The sequence below is a fragment of the Bos indicus x Bos taurus genome, chromosome 16, assembly GCF_003369695.1.
Source record: "Bos indicus x Bos taurus breed Angus x Brahman F1 hybrid chromosome 16, Bos_hybrid_MaternalHap_v2.0, whole genome shotgun sequence".
In the NCBI taxonomy this organism is placed as follows: domain Eukaryota; kingdom Metazoa; phylum Chordata; class Mammalia; order Artiodactyla; family Bovidae; genus Bos; species Bos indicus x Bos taurus.
This window is the reverse complement of record NC_040091.1, coordinates 79,612,860-79,631,796: the sequence shown is the minus strand read 5'-3', so window position 1 is coordinate 79,631,796 and position 18,937 is coordinate 79,612,860. Positions and strand designations below refer to the sequence as shown.

Below are 18,937 nucleotides of genomic sequence, written 5' to 3'. Positions count from 1 at the left end.
GGGGGGCCTGGGAAAGGAAAGGGGGGCAGGAGGGGGTTGGAAAGAAGGCCACCCTCTCTGGGGCAGGCTGCTGATTCTTATCACAAACAGGAAGCTAGGATACCGCAGGAGTGGGGGGAGGAGGCGGGGATGTGTGCCCCGCACTACACTGCCAGTGCCCCCAGGCCCCTAAGGTCTGAGCCTGCGGGCTGTGAGCGCCCCTCCCCTCAGGGTTTGAGGGGCTGGAGGCTGTGCTTTTGTTTGGAGAGGTGGGGGCCCAGAGGTGCAGAAAGTGGGTGGAGGCCAGATGGGTAACGGTTGGGCACCAGGTAAGACCCCAAGGACAGCTTAGTTCCCTTTGGCTGTATTTGGGGGCGACACTCACCTTGCCTCCTGCTCACCCCGCACCCCTTTCTGCTTAAGAGATGCCTGGACATCGCTGGAGGTGCAGACACAGCTGGGGGAGCCAGGCGCCAGCAGAAGCCTCAGAGAAGACAGGGCCCTGCAACAGCCCCCAGCCTGGCCTGGGCCCTGTCCGGGGTGGCCTCTGCCCATCCAGGGTTCGGGGTGCAGGCGAAGGCCTGGAGGCTGTGGGAGTGACTCCCGTCCTGAGCCTCCCCAGCTCCTGTGTGGACCTGCCCCGACGGCGGCTCTCAGGCCACTCTCTCTACCTGCCAATGTGCGTCAGAGCTGGGTGGGGGGCACAGGAAGCCAGGAGGCCCCTGCTGAGCCCTGCTGAGACCAGGGTCCCTGCTCCTCCCTGCTTCTCAGGAGTCCTCTCCCCGGGGGCCGAGGAGCACCCCTCCCCCATCGATCAGAGGGCGGGACCAGTGGTGCTCGGAGCTGTAGGCTGGAGAAGTGGCTCCAGGAAGGCCAGGGGCGCCAGGGCTGAGGTCTCCGAGCCCCATCTCAGCAGAGCCCCACCCCCTTCCTCCAACCACTCCCCAGGTCCAGGGCTGGGAGCCCCAAGGTCGGGAGTATTGGGTACTGTATTGGTGCAGTGAGAATTCCCTATTCCTGCAGCACCTGCCTGCCCCGGGGTCAAAGGCTGCGCCCTGATAGAGCCCCTGAGGCCGGCTCAGGACTGGCCCACTGTGGGGGCCCGGCTGCCCCGCCCGCCCCGTCCTCTTTGCTCCTCTCGGAGGAGAAACCTTGATCCCCGGTCCCCCGCCCGACACACCTCCAGATCCTGGGCCAGCCCAGCGGGCTTTGTGTCCCTGGCCATGTGGGGGAGACAGAGATACAGGGAGCTGGAGAGGTTCCAGCGTGTGGGAGGCTGGGCCATCCAGAGCCTCCTGCCCTTCTCCTCCCGGAGACTATCTTCCGGGGCGTGGGGGTGCTCAAGGCCAAGCTGCCGCGGTGGGCGTGGAGGGGAGAGCCCGGAAGACAGATGCCAGGATGCAGCAGGGGAGACTACTGTTGGCACTCAGGAGCCAGGGAGCCAGCACGCCCAGACTGCCCGCTGCCCGCCTCTGCGTCCGGCCGGCTCTCCCCAGAAGGAACAGTAAGTGAGGCTCCGGGAGGACCCCTGGGGCTCCAGGTGGAGGATGTGGGTTTGTCTGTGGGAACTGCTGCTGGGACCAGACAGAGCCCTTGGGGTACTTTCTGCTGAACAGAGACGCTGGGCTGGGAGGCTGCTTCCTACGTCTGAGTCTTCCTCACCTTCTCGAGCGTTCCCACCCCCTCCACCCCCGACCGGGCCAAGGCTGCCCCCTAGGTTGGCTGGGGGCTGACAGGTGTGTCCCTATGGCCAGGCCCCATCCATAGGCCTAGCCATGGGGTCTGTGCTGTCCCCAGCAGGCCCCCTTTTGTGGGGACTATTGGGCACAGCCTGAGACCCCACCCCTTACCTAAACCCCTGTCCTGTGCACCTTTTCTACTTAGATTTTGAATCAGGCCGTTTCCATCCCACTGCTGCAGGCTCTGTCGTCCAGCTGAGCGCATGCCGCAGGGGAGGGGTGGGGAGGGTGCAGTGTTTCCCCCCTGCGGCCAGACTGGGGCTCCCCCCTTCACGGCAGTTTCCCTGGTTGTTCCCCCACCTCCTCGTTTGAAAGAATGCATGTGTGCATGCGCACACACACACACGTGCAAGCCACCTGGAAAATCTGATGGGCCTGCAGTGCTGAGTTTCCAGGCCCCATCCAGAGGTTGGTGGGCGGCTCTGAGGTTGGGGGCTGGCTGAGTGGGGCGATAGAAGGGTCCGCAGAAGCCAGCTCCTTGCCCAGTGTCTCTGTACCTGCCTGGTGCTACGCGTCCCCCTCCCTACTTCCAGCTCGGGGACCAGGGCCCTGTCCTTTCCTCTGTCTCCCTCCCCACCTTTCCCCTGTCAGCTGCCTTGGGCTGGTGAGTCCTTGGCTCCAGGCTGCAGGAAACTCTCAGCTGCCCTAAGCCTCAGCAGCACCTGTGTCCATGAGGGGGCGGCCGGGGGTGGGGCGGGGAGAGGGTCTAGGTGGAGCAGGCGGGGGTTGGAGGCAAGCACACATCCCAGGCGTCAGGGGTCAGGAGCCCGTCAGGGGTAAGGAGCCGAGGCTGGAGACCCGGGTTCACCCTGGGGCAGGGCTCACTCTTCCCTCCGTGGACATCGCTTCCTCACCGGTGGCGCAAGGGCGAGAAACAGGAGGGCTGTCCTGGGTCCACCACCCCTGCAACAAAGGCCTTTAGAACATGCTCCTCTGTGTCCACAAGGGGACACTCGCTCACAGCTGTCCGTCCACCCAGCACCCAGCTCCCAGCACCACGATGTCAGCAGGAACCTCCCGGTAGGAACACGAACACCCTGTCCTCCTCTCCCCAGGGCAGGGCATCGGGAGTCAGCCGTCTCTGCCCACCCCAGGGCGTTGCTTCTCCAGGTCTGCGTCTCTTCCTGCCTGGAAAGCCAGCTGCTGAAGAGCACCGGAGGTAGGGCCAGAGCGGGAGGCTGCTGTGTCTGCAGCCAGGAGTCGCTCCCCCTCCCCCCTCCCGGGGCCCTGCTGAGAACAGGCTCTGGGTTGGAAAGGCAGCCAAGCTCTCCAGGGAGCCAGGAGCTGAGCAGCGGGGGGCAGGACGGCCCCTCCTGCTACCTCCCAGCTCTCCCTGCAGACTCCCTGGAATGAGACCCCCAGTCCTGTTCGTGGCGATCCTCTGGCTCCCAGGCTTCTTGGCCAAGGTGAGATGGGCGCTGGGGCCGTGGCAGGGTTGGGGCTGCTCTCTGTGGTGTTCAGGCCTCCCGCTGCCCCAAGGGCCCCGGCTGATCTGCACGAAATTGGGCAGAGGCAGCTCCTGCCCAGTCCCACAGGACACAGGGCAGCTGCCCAGGCTGGGGGCCTCCTCACCTTGGTGTCCTGCCTGCTGCCCTTAGGCCACGCCTGGGGTGGGGGACGGACAAGTGGACAGCCTTTCCTCTGCCCCTCTCCCCCACCCTCATACCCCTTCCTTAGGAAGGCGAGTGCCAGCCCCCAGAAGAGGGTCCCAGCTGGGCGAGTGGAGGTAGGTGGCAGGGGACGGGCGAACAGGGCCGTCTCTCCCCTGGGCCCGTCTCTACTCTGGCCCCTCCTGCCCCTGCCTCCTTTAGGGTACAGGGCACTGGGGGCCCTGACGACCCCTGTTCCCCAGGATCGCCTCTGAGGGTGACGGTCAGCAGCCGGGGCAGGTCTGCCAGCCTCACGCTGAACTGGGACGCCCCAGGGCCAGGTGGGCTCGGCCGCACCCTCCGCCTCAGCCGGCTGAGCCCCCGTGGCTCCCCTGAAGGGCAGCTGCTCCAGGCTCACACCAACGCGTCCAGCTTCGAGTTCCGGGACCTGGTGCCAGGAAGTCGCTACCAGCTGGAGGTGACGGCCGTGCGCCCCTGCGGGCAGAACGCCAGCCTCAGCCTCACTGCGCTCACAGGTGCGCGGCCTGCGGGCGGGGGCGGGCCTGGGGCGGGGGCGTGGCCTGTGGACAAGGGCAGGCGAGCCTGTGGGCGGGGCCTGATTGCGGGGGCGTGGTCTGTGGGGGGGCCTATTGGCAGGGGGCATGTCTGAGGGCGGGGGCGTGGCCTGGGGGCGGGGGACCTGCAGGTGGGGCGTGGCCTGCGGGTAGGTCCAGTTGATGGGGGCGTGGCCTGCCGGCAGGGGGCGTGATCTACGGGCGGGCGGGGCCTGCGGGCGGGGCGTGGTCTGAGGGCGGAGGCGTGGTCTGAGGGCGGAGGCGTGGCCAAGCAGGATGGTGAGGACTCTGGGGACCACGCTGGTACAGTGACCTGTCGAGGAACGTTAGAAGCAGAGGTGATGCCCGGCCCTGAACCTAGCGCTGCTCTCTGCCTCACCGCAGCCCCGTCCACTGTCCAGGACCTGAAGCTCCACGGCTCTGAGAGCCCATCCAGCCTGGAGGCCTCGTGGGGCTCTGCTCCCGGGGGGCAGGATGGCTATCAGCTTGTCCTCTGCCATCTGGAGTCCCAGACAGTGGTTCACAATGTCTCCACGTCCGCCGGCACCCTGTCCTACAATTTTAGCCACCTCTTACCGGGCAGTGAGTACGGCTTGGAGATTACCACCTGGGCCGCCCACCTCCAAGCGAAGACCAGCACTCGCCAGTGGACAGGTAGGGCCCACGCCTGGCAAGGCCCCAGGTGACAGCCGGTTGGGGGTAGGAGGTGGTCCAGAGCCACGTGCCAATGTGCCGGGCTCCTGGCTCCTGTGCGGGGTTGGTGCCGGGTCCCTGGTTGGGCCCCTTCTCCAGCCCGGTTCTACCCTGCCCACCCTCCTCTAGCTCCTGTGCCTCCAGGGCAGCTGGCGCTGCGCGCCCTGGGCACCAGAGCCCTGCGGGCTTCCTGGTACAGCTCTGGGGGGGCCGCCTGGCTGCACCTCCTGCTCACGGACCTCCTCAGTGGCTTCAACCTGACGGCAGGCGTCACACGAGGTGTCTCCAGTCACACCTTCCCGTGCCTCTCTCCTGGAACTCCCTACACGCTGAAACTTAGCGCTGTCGCTGGGCCTCATTGGGCAGTGGGGCCCAGTGCCACTGAGTGGACCCGTGAGTGCTGGGGATTGGCTGGCCACTGCAGAGGTCCCTCAGCCAAGCGGGCTGATCCGGCTATGCGGGGGGCGTCCAGGGTCCTGCAGGGAAGGGGTGAGGCCCGAGGGTGCCCGCCTGCTGGCTGGTGGTAAAAAAGACCCCACCCCAAAGGTGACAGTGATGATGATTGCCGTGTGCCAGTGCCATGCCAGGTGCTTCTGTGTGGCATGTCATTTAACCCCCATAAGTCATGCTGTCCCCCATGATGGTGGAGAGACAGGGACCAGTACCCAGGCTCGGGAGTGTCTGGGCTGGGCTGAGCCCCGGGACCCACTGCTGCCACTGCCTGCCTGTGGGTCTCCAGACAGAGTGCTCGCTCTCTCTGTGCTTTGGCCTCTGCCCCTCGAAGGGGACCACAGCGGCCGTGCTGTGAGGGGGTGCCAGGTCTGGTACTGGGAGTGCTCTCCTCTGTTTCTGTGTCCTTGGCTGGGTCCCAGGACTCGCCCAACATGTGGCCTGTCCAGGGCGCACAGGAAGGAGCCGGCCGGCTGCAAGGACTTTCTGCACGTGTCTCCCTCCCCCCAGGTCCCTCCACGCCCCGGGACCTGGGGCTCGCTCCCCAGCCCCCAGGGCTCAGGGCCAGCTGGAAGGTGGGCCCGGGGGCCCGGGAGGGTTACCTGCTCAGGCTGAGCGGGCCTGTGGACAAGACCCTAAGTTTGGGCCCTGGGGCCCTCAACATCACGTTCCTGAGGCCCCTGCCATCTGGACACTACGCTCTGGAGCTGAGAGTTCTGGCAGGGCCCTACGAGGCCCGGGCCCAGGCCACTGCCTGGCTGGGCGGTGAGTCTGGGCTGGTGGGGAACAGGCTGGGGTCCTGCCCAGGGGCACCTGCCTTGAGAGCAGTGGACCCTCACCATCCAGGGCCCACACCCCTCCAGATGCTCTAGCCCAGCGCCCGCAGGGCAGTGGTACCGAGCTGCCCCTGGACAGGCCGGAGGCCAGCGAGGAGCCTGGGAGCCAGATACTGCCCTACACCGAGGGAGCCCCCTGCCTCCTCAGAAATGTCTCGGGGGCACCTGGTGTCACCCTGGTCACACTCCACGGGCCTGGGGCCCGCTCCCAGGTGGACGCTGTTTCCGCTCTGGGCACTGCCTCCGCAAGCCCCACAGGCCACACCGGTGAGTGCCGGCCACTGCGTCCCGGTGGCCGAGGGGCTTTGCCTTGGGTGGAGAGGGGCTATCACAGGCCCACACACCATGCGCGGCCTCCTTACCACCCTCTCCTCTGTCAGGGCCCCCCACGCCACAGTCACTCGAGGTCACCGGCAGGGATAGCCCCTCCACCTTGACCATTGGCTGGGCCCCAGCAGCAGGGCCGCGGGAAGGCTACAGGGTCAGCTGGCACCAGGAGGGCAGCCAGAGCTCGCCGGGCGGTCTTGTCAACTTGGGCCCAGACAACACCAGCCTGATGCTGCCGGATCTGGTGCCCGGTTCCTGCTACACCGTGTCTGTATGGACTCGGGCGGGAAACCTCAGCTCCAGCATCCAAAGGGCTCGCGCCTGCACACGTGAGTTCCCGGCTGTGGCCCCTGGGAGGCCAGCCCTGGGCAGTGGGGTGGGTACCAACATCCTTCACACACCTTCCTCTGTGTGCCTGACTCAGGCCATGCATCTAGTCAGGATAGGGTGTTTCATGACCTGTTTGCAAGCATTCCCCACCTCGTGCCATTGGGTCAGTTGTCCACCCATCCACCCATCCTTCCAACCATCCATCCATCCAACCATCCACTCTTCCTTCCAACCATCCATCCACCCACCCATCCAACCATCCACCCGTCCTTCCAACCATCCATCCATCCTTCCAACCATCCATCCATCCAACCATCCACCCTTCCTTCCAACCATCCATCCATCCACCCATCCTTCCAACCGTCCATCCATCCATCCATCCATCTGTCCTTCCAACCATCCATCCATCCATCCTTCCAACCATCCATCCATCCATCCAATCATCCACCCATCCTTCCAACCATCCATCCATCCATCCATCTGTCCTTCCAACCATCCATCCATCCAACCATCCATCCATGCTTCCAACCATCCAACCATCCATCCATCCAACCATCCACCCTTCCTTCCAACCATCCATCCATCAACCCATCCTTCCAACCGTCCATCCATCCATCCATCCATCTGTCCTTCCAACCATCCATCCATCCATCCATCCACCCATCCAACCTTCCTTCCAACCATCCATCCATCCATCCAACCATCCACCCATCCTTCCAACCGCCCATCCATCCATCCATCTGTCCTTCCAACCATCCATCCATCCAACCATCCATCCATCCTTCCAGCCATCCAACCATCCATCCTTCCAACTATCCATCCATCCATCCATCTGTCCTTCCAACCGTCCATCCATCCATCAACCATCCACCCATCCATCCATCCATCCATCCATCCATCTGTCCTTCCAACCATCCATCCAACCATCCATCCTTCCAACTGTCCATCCATCCTTCCAACCATCCATCCATCCTTCCAACCATCCATCCATCCATCCATCCTTCCAACCATCCATCCATCCATCCATCCTTCCAACCATCCATCCATCCTTCCAACCATCCAACCATCCATCCTTCTAACCATCTATCCATCCATCCATCCTTCCAAACATCCATTCATCCTCCCAACCATCCATTCATCCTTCCAACAAATATTTAAAGAATGCCTTCCATGCTTAGGTATGGGGTTACATGCCAAAGCTAAAAATTATGAAGAAGATAGTGTAGAAAAGCAGACAGACAAGTAAACATACGGTCAGTGTGTCTATTAAAGCGGCTTACATTGGTGTGTATATCATAGAGCAAGTGTGCACGCACAGTGTGTTTGAACCGTGTGAGTCTCTGTCCTCATGGGTTTAAGATCAAGGACTATGAGGAATGTTCTGTGGTTGTGGCTAATCTTTGAGGGCTCACAGAAGGGCCACCTTAGGGGTCAAGGAAGGTTTCCCCGAGGAGGGGAGTGGGCTGAGGAGCACATGGGTCTGAGTAAGGTGGGCAGAGAGGGGCCTTAGTGAGGGGGGTGTGTCCCCAGGCCCTGAGATTGGGGAGAAAGAGAGAGGGAAGGAGCTCGCAGGGAGGCCCAGTCCTGGTGTGAGCCTGGGGCGGCCAGTGCTGGGGTGGTACAGGCAGAACAAAGTCACCCTTGGAGCTGAGGCCTGGGAAGCAGGGAAGGGAGCAGGTGTGGGGCAGGGACTGAGCTGGCCAAGAGGCTTTCCTGGGAAGCATGGGGGCAGCTGAGTCGAGGCAGGCCGTGTTGGAGACCAGCACTGAGCGTGCGGCCCGGGGCTGGGCAGGGGGCTCGAATCCGCCTCTTGCTCATTCTGCAGTCCCTGCGCCGCCCGTCAGCCTGAGCCTGGGCCTGGCCGCCCAGCCCCCTGCCCTGAGGGCAGTCTGGAGCCCCCCCGCGGGGGGCAGGGACGGCTTTCTCCTGCGGCTCTACTGCCTGCGGCCCCCGGCTCTGGAGGGCCAGGACACCCTGGGCCCTGAGGTGCAGACCTTCTCCTGGACCCGGCTGGCTCCAGGCACTGAGTTCCTGGTGTGGTTGGCCACCCTGCGGGGCCCCGACGAGAGCAGCGCTGCCAACGCCACGGGCTGGACGCGTGAGTGCCCTGCCCACCCCACCGACCGCCCTTGCTGGGTGTCCCGGGGGCTGACCCCTGAGCCCTGTGGTCGGTGAGCAGGCCTCTGGGTTGACGTCAGCTGCTCCCCGGCCCTAGGGCACCAGGATACCTGTTGCCAGCTGGGAGCCCCTGGGTCCCGCCCTCCTGGTGAGAGGCAGGTGGGCGGGACCCAGCTTTGCTCTCATGCAGCACCGTGGTGGGTCCCCCACGCTCTCTCATGGCCAGTATCAGGGACCCCCCACCCTGCTGCCGGGCCCCTCGCTCAGCATTCTCTCACTTAATTCTTGAAACCGCAGCCGGGCACGAGGGCCTCCATCTCAGAGGGTCTCCCGTGAAGGGTCTCGATTACTGAAGCACCGGGCGTGTCCCTCCTTCCAGAGCCACATGATGGGCCGGGAATCCCCCCTGGGGGCCCACACCCTGCCCGGTGCAGTTGGACACAGTGGCCCCCTGCCCTGCTGCGCCCCCTCCACCGTGGTGGGCCCACCCCGCCTGGTCCTCCCGTCTCCAGGACCCTGAGGCTCTAACCGGCTGAGCCCTGAGCAGGCCTGTCCCTCTCTGTGTCTCTCTGAGCCTCAGTTTACAACAGAGGTGTCTGCCACACAGCCCGGGCCCTGGCTCAGGGGAGGGGGCAGAGGCCCCACTTAGACCCCAGACCCGGCCTCTAACCTGAAGCTGGAGCTGGGCTGGGGAAGGTGCTGGCTTGAAGCCTTCGGGTGGTGCAGGGTGCAGTCTGTCCAGACCCTGGACTTGGCTGTTGGGGAGGGTCGGGGTGGGGTCACCTGAGCCAGTGTTCCCAACCCTGCCAAGGGTGGACGGGGGCCTTTCACGGAGGAAGGAGCAGAGGCTGGGCTGCCCCCCTACCCTGCCCGTGCCGTCTGCAGAGGGGCCTCACACAGGCCCCCCGCAGTTCTGGGGGCACAGGCTGGGGCCCTGGCTTGTGTCCCGCCCTCTCCTCCGGGGCCGCAGGGCTGTCCCTGCCTGTGTCCTTGCCCCAGTCCCCTCTGGGCCAGGACCCACCCCAGTGACTTCCTTGGCCTTAATCCCCTCTTTCGAGGCTGCATCTCCGAGCACGTTCTGGGTCCTGAGGGTCAGGAGGTGAACGTGAATTTGGGGGACACAGTTCAGGTCCTATACCTCCCTTCTCCAACCCCACCCCACTCTCCCTGCAGGCCCCCTCGCCCCTGCCCTGGTGAATGTGACCAGTGAAGGCGCCACCCAGCTCCGGGCGTCCTGGGTCCACGCGCTGGGGGGCCGGGATGGCTACCGGGTGACCCTGTACCAGGCGGGCGTCCAGGTGCGCTCCAGCCCCGTGGGGGCCCATGTGGACAGCGCCAGCTTCTTGGCTCTGACTCCGGGCACTGAGTACAAGGTGGAGGTGGTCACGCAGGCCGGGCCCCTCCGTGCGGTGGCAGCCAGCGCTGCCGGCTGGACCCGTGAGTGGGCGTGGGGACGGGGAGGGGTGGAGCGGTGGGCAGGGCCACCTGGAGCCCCTCCCTTGGGGGGCGCCCCCGCCCCCAGCCCCTCGTTCTGCCTGTGGACAAGGGCCCTGCATGGGGTCAGAGGTTCCCTGCTCTCCTCCCACAGCCCCAGTGGTGCCCGCAGAGCTGCTGGTGTCCATGCAGGCGGGCAGCGCCGTGGTCAGCCTGGCCTGGGCCAGCGGCCCCCTGGGGCACGGAGCCTGCCATGCGCAGCTCTCGGGGGCCAGGCTCCTGTCCCGGGAGCAGCCCCTGGCCCTGGGCCAAGCCCGCCTGGTCCTGAGGGACCTCACGCCTGGACGCAACCTGTCCTTGACGGTGCAGTGCCGGGCAGGGCCCCTCCAGGCCTCCACACACCCTGTGCTGCTGCCCGTGGGTATGTGGGCGTCTGTCGGGGGGTGGGGCACCCTGAGCCCTGAGCCATCCCGCCCCGCGCCTTCTCGTGCAGTGGGAGCCCTGCCCTCCCGCCCTGGGCCGCCCCTCGCTCTCCAGATGGGTGCAGGGAGCGGGGAGGTCTGGAGGAGCGCTTATTTCTCCTTGCTGTCATTGCCCCATTTTGGGGTAAAAGTGCCCAGTGCCTCTGAGCCTCTGCATTCTAGCCCCTCTCAGGTGCACTGACCCCCACTCGACACGGAACTCTTGAACCCACAGAGCCTGACCCGGTGGAGGACGTGCAGTGCCAGCCCGAGGCCACGCGCCTGGCCCTGGTCTGGACAGTGCCCACGGGGGATGTGGACACCTGTCTGGTGGTGGCGGAGCAGCTGGCAGCGGGAGGGGCCGCCCAGCTCATCTTCCGGGCCAACACCTCCGGGGGCGCCCTCCTGCTGGCCCCCCTGGCGCCCGCTGCGTCCTACCGCCTCAGCCTCTCGGTGCTGGGCAGGAACGGCCTGTGGAGCCGGGTGGTCAGCCTGGTGTGCGCCACTGTGCCCGAGGGTAGGTGCCTCTGGCCCGCACCCCCGGGGCCCTCCCCCAGCCTCCGCCTGGGCCCTGTCCCGGATGCCACTACCCTGCGCGGCTCATGCCCGGGTGCCCGGCCCAGCCTGGGCACAGCCCTGCCCTTGGGGGCAGCTCTCAGCGCCTCACTCCCCCTCCGCTCCCAGCCTGGCACCCCCCGGAGCTGGCCGCAGCCCCCCGGCTGGAGCCCGAGACGGGGATGGGTGTGCTGATCGCCCAGGGCATGTTTGGCGAGGAGGACGGGCAGATCCAGTGGTATGGGGTCATCGCCAGCACCAACATGTCGCGTGAGTCCCGGCCACGCAGTGGGGGCCCCCGGCTACCACCTGGCAGGGCTGGTGAGGGGCCGGGCGCTGACACGGGCAGAATGGATGTCGGGGTTGGGGAGTGTCCCGGCACAGGAAGGGCGTGGGGCATTCTGGAGCGCGAGACTGGCATGTCCAGCAATGCAGGGCAGCCCGGGCCCCACTGCCCATCTGCTCCTCTCCCAGTGGCCCGGCCTCCCCGCGAAGCCATCAACTGCACGTGGTTCGACCACTACTACGGGGGCCGCGACGCCTACCTGGCCGTGCTGCTCTCCAACCCCTTCTACGCCGGGCCCTGGGCCGCGCCCACATCCTGGCCGGTGCCTGTGGGCACAGACGACTGCGGCCAGACCCGCGACATATGTAACGGGCGGCTCAGGCCAGGCTCCCGGTATCGGTGAGGGCCGCGGCTGACGGAGGGGGGTACTCCGGGTTTCACTGGGGCCGTTCGTGCCTCATGCCAACCAGAGCCTGTGCTGATGCAGGGGAGACACGTGGGGCTTCCTGGCAGGCAGGGCACGCCTGGAGCGCCCCCGTCCACGGCTCTTTCCAGGCGGGGTAGGGGTGGGCTCTGTTGCACTTTGCTGCGGGAGGCGGTGGGCGCTCTGCAGATTCAGGGATGGGATCTCAGGCTCCGCAGGTAGGGGGTGCTCCTGCTGCCCGGGACTCAGCTTCCTGCTCCTCTGCCCCAGGTTCAGTGTCGTGGCCTTTTCCAGGCATAGCCCTGACACCCTCATCGCCTTCTCAGCCTTTTCAGGTAGGCAGGCGCCCGGAGGGGCTCCCAGTGGATCCCGGGTTGGGAGCTGCTGCTGGAACCTCTCTTCTGAGCCTTGTCCCAGCCACTGGTGGGGACCCATCCCGCGAGGCAGTGCTGGGAGCCCCTGGGCCGGGAGGCAGATGGTTCAGGAGGGCTGGGTGGGCTGGGGAGCAGTGGGCAGGCAGACGTGGAAGAAACCTGTCTACCCCCCTGCCTCCACCCTGCGAGATTCTGGGGTAGCACTGAAGCGGTAGAGACATCAGGAAGCCGCGAGTGAGAGACACGTGGGAGTCAGCATGCCTAGCAGCACTCGAAAAAGAAGCAAACAGACAAATTAATCTCGGCAACATCTTCTTTAAACTGAGATACTGAAAATCTATCAACATGTGATCAATTCTTAAAATAATGAGATAGTTTGCATCTATTTTTTTATCAGTAAGGCTCTGCGCTCCTGTGTGCATTTCACACTTGTAGCAAATCCGAACTTTGAGCTACTCCGTTTCCAAAGCTCCGCAGCCCAGGGCTGTGAGGTGACCCGATGGACAGGGCAGCCAGGCCCCGCCCTCCTCTCCCCGACGGGGTTCAGGACCTCCCAGTGCGAGGTGGGCGGGACCACCCAGTTCATCAGGGGCTGCGGGGGGGCCCCCTTACCTGGAGCTGGGGGGACTGTGCTCGGTCCCCATCTGGGGCGCCCCCCGCTTCCGGGGGCTCTGCCTGTGTGTCCTCCCCAGAGGGCCACAGGTCCGGTGAGCAGGCGTGTTGCTGCAGGACAGCTCCAGGCCCCTAGCTCACCCCCACCTGCCATCCACAGAGCCCCGGACCAGCCCGTCCTGGGCGGTGCCCCTCCCAGTGACAGCGGGCATCGTGGCCAGCGTGCTAGCCCTGGTCTGGCTGGGCCTGCTGTGCGGGAGGCGAGTGAAGGGGCAAAGGTGAGTGAGGGGAGGGCTGCCCACCACCGGGGAGGCTGGGGGAGGGCCCGGACAGCCTCCCACCACCCGGACACCCCTGCAGGGCGGAGAAGAGCCTGCGCTCCCAGGAGCTGACGGCTTACAACCTGCGGTGAGCACCCACCCGCGCCCTCAGCCCCTCAGCCCCAACCTCGACTCCCCACCCATCCTCACCTGGGCCCTGACCAAGCACCTGATGGCTTCAGGCCGAGTCGCTTTCTTCTTTCTCTCGGCCTTGGGCCCTCATCTACCCTCGGGTCACACCTCTGCCTCCTGATGTTGGCCTCACACTGAGCAGACTCCCAAAGCGTCCTTAGGGCTCAGGGCCTGGCCCTCTGAGACTCCCGCCCACCTCCACGTGTCGTCCTGTCTGCCCCCCGCCCTGCGTCCCCCGGCTGGAGCCCAGGGCTGTGTGCCCACGTCCGCTGGCACCAGGGCAGGACTCCGCACACCAGGCCCTCTGCCTCCCCGACCCAGGCGGACCCACCGGCCCATCCCCGCGCACAGCTTCCAGCAGAGCTTTGAGAGCAAGAGTGCCCACGCCTGCCAGGCCTTCTTTCAGGAGTTTGAGGTGAGGCCTCTGCCCACAGGGCTCTGGGGGACCCCTGTCTGGTGTGGGGGGCAACGTGGGTCTGTCCCGGCCCCGATCTTTGCAGGAGCTGAAGGAGGTGGGCAAGGAGCAGCCTAGGCTGGAGGCTGAGCACCCTGCCAACAGTACCAAGAACCGCTACCCTCACGTGCTGCCCTGTGAGCGCGGCGGTGGGCGGGCGGGGCTGCGGCTGGCCCGGAGCGGCCTGCCTGCGCCCGCTCCCAACGCACACCTTACCGTCTGCAGACGACCACTCCCGGGTCAGGCTGGCCCTGCTGGACGGGAAGCCCCACTCTGACTACATCAACGCTAGCTTCATTCCGGTAGGGCGGCCCGAGGCTGGCTGTGGTGTCCACTGCGCGTGCAGGCATGCTGTCCTGCCCCGGGCGTCCATGAAGACCGCCCGCTTGTGTGTCTGTGTGTCCTGTGCTGGGCCTGAAGGGGGTGGGGCGCGGCTGCTCAGACTCCGCCCTTCAAAAGAGCGCATGTGTGTCTGTGTGTGTGTGTGTGTGTGTCTGTGTGCGTGTGTGTCTCTGTGTGTCTCTGTGTGTGCACATGTGTGTCTGTGTGTGCCTGTGCGTATGTCTGTGTGTGCATGCGTTTGCGTGTGTATGTGTATGTGTCTATGCACGTGCGTGTCTGTGTGTGCATGTGTCTGTGCGTGTGTGTCTGGGTCTGTGTGCGTGTGTGTGTGAGACACACGTGCTCAGTAGAAACACTTAGTCCACCCAGGACTAGACGTCAAGAAAGGCTTCCTAGAGGAGAGATATCTGGGCTCTTGACACAGGATCCTGATGAGCAGTGAGGGGGTGGATGTCCCTGGAAAGAGTTGGAGAAGAGCTGGGGGGGACCTGCGGACAGAGCTGGATGGGTCGTCGGGTGGAGGCAGGAGAGGCAGTGGGGCTGCTGGAGAGGGGCGACCGCCAGGCGGGGCGGGGCCGCTGGGCGGGCAGTGGAGCCCAGGGGGATGCAGGTGGTGTGGGCAGCCGGCCAGGGGAGGCTCCTTGGGGCCCTTCCAGTCTTGGCACCGTCCCTTCCAGGTAGGGCTGTCTCCGAGCCACCCTCCCGTTTGGGTTCCTGGTGCACGTGTGTTCACGTGTGTGCACACGTGCCAGCATGCACACGCGGTCCTCACTTGCGGAGCCCCCGCGTGGACGCACAGCTGTGTGCTGGGGGCCCCGGTTCATGTCTTCCCGTCCCCCGTGCCAGGGCTACACCCACCCGCAGGAGTTCATCGCCACCCAGGGGCCTCTCAAGAAGACCCTGGCGGACTTTTGGAGGCTGGTGTGGGAGCAGCAGGTCCACGTCATCGTCATGCTGACGGTGGGCATGGAGAACGGGCGGGTGAGCACGCTGCAGCCCCAGGTGGCCACCAGGCGGCAGGCTTTGCCCACAGGCCTGGCTGTGGGTCTGGGAGGCGGACAGGGACGCGGATCTGGCACCCAGGCTCCCAGCTGGACTCGCCTCTGCTGCCTCTGCTGTTTCTACAGTGCCCCCTCCTGCTCCCGGCCCAGGGCCAGGGGTGGTGGAGACAGGGCAGTCCGTCTTTGCTTTGGACACACCTCTGAGCCCTCCTGTGGAGCGGTGTGGCCCAGCCAGGTGACCCTGAGTAAGGCTGTGCAGTTGCCCCAGGAGCCCGGGCACTGCCTGGAAGCCCCAGGGGCCACCTGAGGTCTGGGGTGGGGATGCTGGGGCCCGTCTGGGACGGAGTGGCTTCTGGACGAGGAGGGCGGCCTAGAAGGAGGGTGGGAGGGATGCCGACCGAGCTAGGGTGGCTGGGCCCAGCCGCCCCGCCCCGCATCCCCACGCTGCCCTCCGGCCCTAGGTGCTGTGCGAGCACTACTGGCCAGCCGACTCCAGCCCGGTCACCCACGGGCCCGTCACCATCTGCCTGCTGGCCGAGCAGCCCCAGGACGAGTGGACCACGCGGGAATTCCAGCTGCACCACGTGTGTGCCCGCAAGGGGAGCGGGGGGCACTCTCGTGGGAGGGGCAGCTCACCCCTGGGTCTCTGGCCTCCTGCCAGCCCGGGAGGCTGGTGGTTATGGAAGGGCTGGGAGGCAGAGGGGAGACTCAGGGTCATCCAAGGCCGGGAGAGAAGGGACGTCTCCGCCTGTGCTGCGCTTGGCTCAGGCCCCCGAGCCCCATCTGCCTCCCGGGCCGTGACCTCCTGGGGCAGCGGTGCCCCTTGCCTGGGCACCCCCAGCGGGCAGACTCCCCGGGAGGCTGGAGGAGGTGAGGGCAACATCCTGGGGGCGGGGTGTCTAAGCCCACCCGCAGGGTCTGGTGGCAGGATGAGGGCTGAGAGAGGACCCCCGCCCCACCCCCAGGCTGCCCAGCAGCAGCTGCGGAGGGTGAAGCAGCTGCAGTTCACCACCTGGCCGGACCACAGTGTCCCCGAGGCCCCCAGCTCCCTGCTGGCTTTTGTGGAGCTGGCCCGGGAGCAGGCGAGGGCTGCCGTGGGCGCAGGGCCCCTCCTGGTGCACTGCAGGTGAGGCAGGCGGCGGGTGGGGGGCACGGGAGCCCCTGCCCTGGGCCCTCCGTCCTCCAGGGCCCGCCCTGCAGGCAAGGCAGGCCCTGGGCTGGGGGCACGGGGAGGCCCCTCACGGCCTGGCCCTATGTCCCCACAGCGCGGGTGTGGGCCGCTCGGGCACCTTCGTGGCCCTGTGGCGGCTGCTGCGGCAGCTGGAGGAGGAGCAGGTGGTGGACGCGTTCCACGCGGTGCACATGCTGCGCCTGCACCGGCCACTCATGATCCAGACCCCGGTGGGCCCGCGGCGGGGGCGCGGGAGGGTGCGGTGGGCAGGGCCGCAGGGCGCCTTCGAGGGTGCAGGGCCAGTGGCCTTGCCACAGGATTCCAGGGGGCAGGGAAGGACCCTGAGGGACAGCCACCCTCCTAAAGGGGCTTGTTTCCCTTTGGGCGGGGGTCCGCGGGGGTTGGTGGGTGGCCCCCCGCCAGCTCTCACACGGGGCCCCACAGGAGGACTCCCAGAGGTTCTCCCTTGTGCCGGCCACCGGGATGGTTGGGTCCGGAAGTCTGGAAGCCATCTGCTGGGTCACAGCCCCTTAGCCAGCCTCCCCGCCCCCCCACCAGAGCCAGTACGTCTTCCTGCACAGATGCCTCCTGAGCAGGGTCCTGGAAGGGCCCCCCAGCAGCCGCACTGCTGAGTACGTGTGCTCCGGGAGCTGCTGGAGGGGGTGGGGTCCCCCTCCCTCCTACTACCAGGCCGCTGACTCCATCCACACAGGGTTGCAGAGACCCACAGCGGGCACTGGGCAGCCCCGGGCACCCCCCATGTGGCCGGTGCCCCCTGCAGGCCACAGCCCATCCCCGTGAGGAACTTTGCCCGGGTGTGCGCGGAGCGGGCTGCCGACGGCAACGCGGGCTTCCTTGGGGAGCACCAGGTGGCCGGGGGCTGGGCAGGGTGGCGTGGGGTCCCCTCGAGCCAGCGCTTCTGCACCCGGCCTGCCTCACAGCGCCCACCCCCGCCCCCTCGCACCCCAGCTCCTGCTCCAGGCCCTGAAAAACGAGGCCGGCTCTGGGATGCCGTCTCCCCGGGGTGAGCAGGATGGCACAGCCTCCAATGAGTGCCGGCGGACGCTTGGGCTCGGGTAGACCGGGCACGGGGCACGGGCGGGGTTGGGCCTCCGGCAGGCTCACCCCTGCCCCCTCCTGCAGATGGCTGTTGTCACGAGCGGCCCCCTTCGGCAGAGAGCGGCCCGGCTGGGGAGATGCTTGAAGCCTGGCTCTTCCCCGTGAGCACATGCCCTCTGACTGTGTGGGCAGGCCTGGGGTGCTGGGGGCCCTAGAGCTGAGATGGTAGGGACATCCTGTGCTCTGCAGGGCGGGCCCTCTGGCCGCGACCATGTGGTGCTGACTGGCCCCGCGGGGCCAGCTGAACTCTGGGAGCTGGTGTGGGAGCATGGGGCCTGCGTGCTGGTCTCCTTGTGCCCACCGGACCCCCAGGAGAAGGTGAGGGGCAGAGCAGAGGCTGGGCCGCCGGGGGCTGGAGTGGGGCACGGTGCGGGCCACGGGCGGGGTCAGGCCGGCTGGCCGAGCAGCCCGAATGGGTCTGCCACAGGAATTCTGGCCCACGGAGACGCAGCCGGTCGTCACAGACACGGTGACCGTGCGCTGGGTGGCGGATGGCAGTGCTGCAGGCTGGCCCTGCACCTTCCTTCACGTCACACACGTAAGCTGGGCCGCGTGGTCGGGGGGGCTCCACGGAGCCGCGGGTCCCCCGGGCAGCCGTGCCAATGTCTCTGCCCAGAAGGCGAGCGGGAAGGAGAGGCCGGTGCAGCGGCTGCAGTTTCCATGCGGGGAGCCGGGCCAGGTGCTCCCCCCCGAGACCCTGCTGCCCTTCCTGGCCGCCGTGGGCCGGTGCTGCCCCTGGGACACTGAGCAGCCAGGCACGCTGCTCAGCCACTGCAGGTGCCGCTGGACGGGGCCCCGGGGAGCGGGCGGAGCACACATGGCCTCCTGGCTCGGGGCAAGGGCCAGACGACATGGCCCCCTCCTCGCTCTGTCCCGACACCCTCTGGGAACCTGTGCCCCTCAGCCTAGGCCCAGGCTGGCGGTGGCTCTCCTGGGTGTCCTTCCCTGGCCCCCCAGCCCCCCGGCCCAGGCCCCAGGTGCTCCTCCAACTTGAGGTCAATTGCAGCAAGGATGCGGCCCAGCTGGGCACCTTCCTGGCCCTGGAGCAGCTGCTGCAGCAGGCAGGGGCCGAGGGCGCCGTGGACATCTTCACCGTGGCCTTGCAGCAGTCACAGGCCTGTGGCCTCATGACCCCAACGCTGGTGAGCGGCCCCGGGGCTCAGCCTCGGAACGTGGGGGCGTGAGGGGTCTGCCCCGGGCCGTCTGGGGCCCTGCTGCCCGTGGAGGCCGTGCAGCCTCCCTGTCCTCACCGCGGCCCCCCGCCTGCCCCCAGGAGGAGTACATCCACCTCTACAGCTGCCTCAACAGCGCGCTCTCGGATGGGCTGCCGTGACTTGCCCAGGCGCTGCTGTGCAGGAGGCGGTGCCGGCCCGGCAAGCCCACTGTGGCCCCGCTTCCCCGGGAGGGCGGCCTGCACGCCGGCCCTGAGCTGTGAAGGGCAATAAAGGGTGTGGTGAAGCCTGAGGCCGAGTGTGTTCTGTCCATGGAGACTGGGAGATAGGGGTGCTTTCGGCCTGGCCGTCCCTCCCGCCATGACCCTGCCCAGGGCCGGCGCTGGAGGGTGGCTGCTTCCCGGCCAGAGCAACCAGGTTTCCTCTGCCCCCGCCCTCCACCAG

At 66.7% G+C, this 18,937-nt stretch overlaps 1 protein-coding gene across 14 annotated transcripts; it reads left to right on the top strand.

Annotated features, from left to right (window-relative positions):
• Positions 1-1,257: 1,257 nt before the first annotated feature.
• LOC113906990 (receptor-type tyrosine-protein phosphatase V-like) lies at positions 1,258-18,785 on the top strand. Of its 14 annotated transcripts, XM_027565865.1 has the most exons (35): positions 1,258-1,483; positions 2,774-2,877; positions 3,058-3,124; positions 3,396-3,444; positions 3,571-3,843; positions 4,267-4,536; positions 4,705-4,968; positions 5,536-5,790; positions 5,889-6,128; positions 6,242-6,517; positions 8,344-8,616; positions 9,810-10,073; positions 10,225-10,491; positions 10,767-11,048; positions 11,216-11,356; positions 11,561-11,771; positions 12,067-12,131; positions 12,943-13,060; positions 13,143-13,190; positions 13,556-13,649; positions 13,735-13,825; positions 13,914-13,990; positions 14,877-15,011; positions 15,493-15,615; positions 15,997-16,157; positions 16,297-16,432; positions 16,761-16,834; positions 16,915-17,071; positions 17,172-17,226; positions 17,346-17,422; positions 17,511-17,639; positions 17,749-17,859; positions 17,938-18,098; positions 18,328-18,463; positions 18,595-18,785. In XM_027565865.1, the coding sequence occupies exons 1-35, from the start codon at positions 1,370-1,372 to the stop codon at positions 18,652-18,654; spliced, it is 5,358 nt and encodes a 1,785-aa protein (XP_027421666.1). In that variant the 5' UTR covers positions 1,258-1,369; the 3' UTR covers positions 18,655-18,785. The 14 variants fall into 14 exon arrangements, 12 of the variants coding, with proteins under 12 accessions (XP_027421666.1, XP_027421662.1, XP_027421665.1 ...); XM_027565861.1 differs by having other exon boundaries at positions 17,749-18,098; XM_027565864.1 differs by lacking the exon at positions 18,595-18,785 and having other exon boundaries at positions 17,941-18,421.
• Positions 18,786-18,937: the final 152 nt, after the last annotated feature.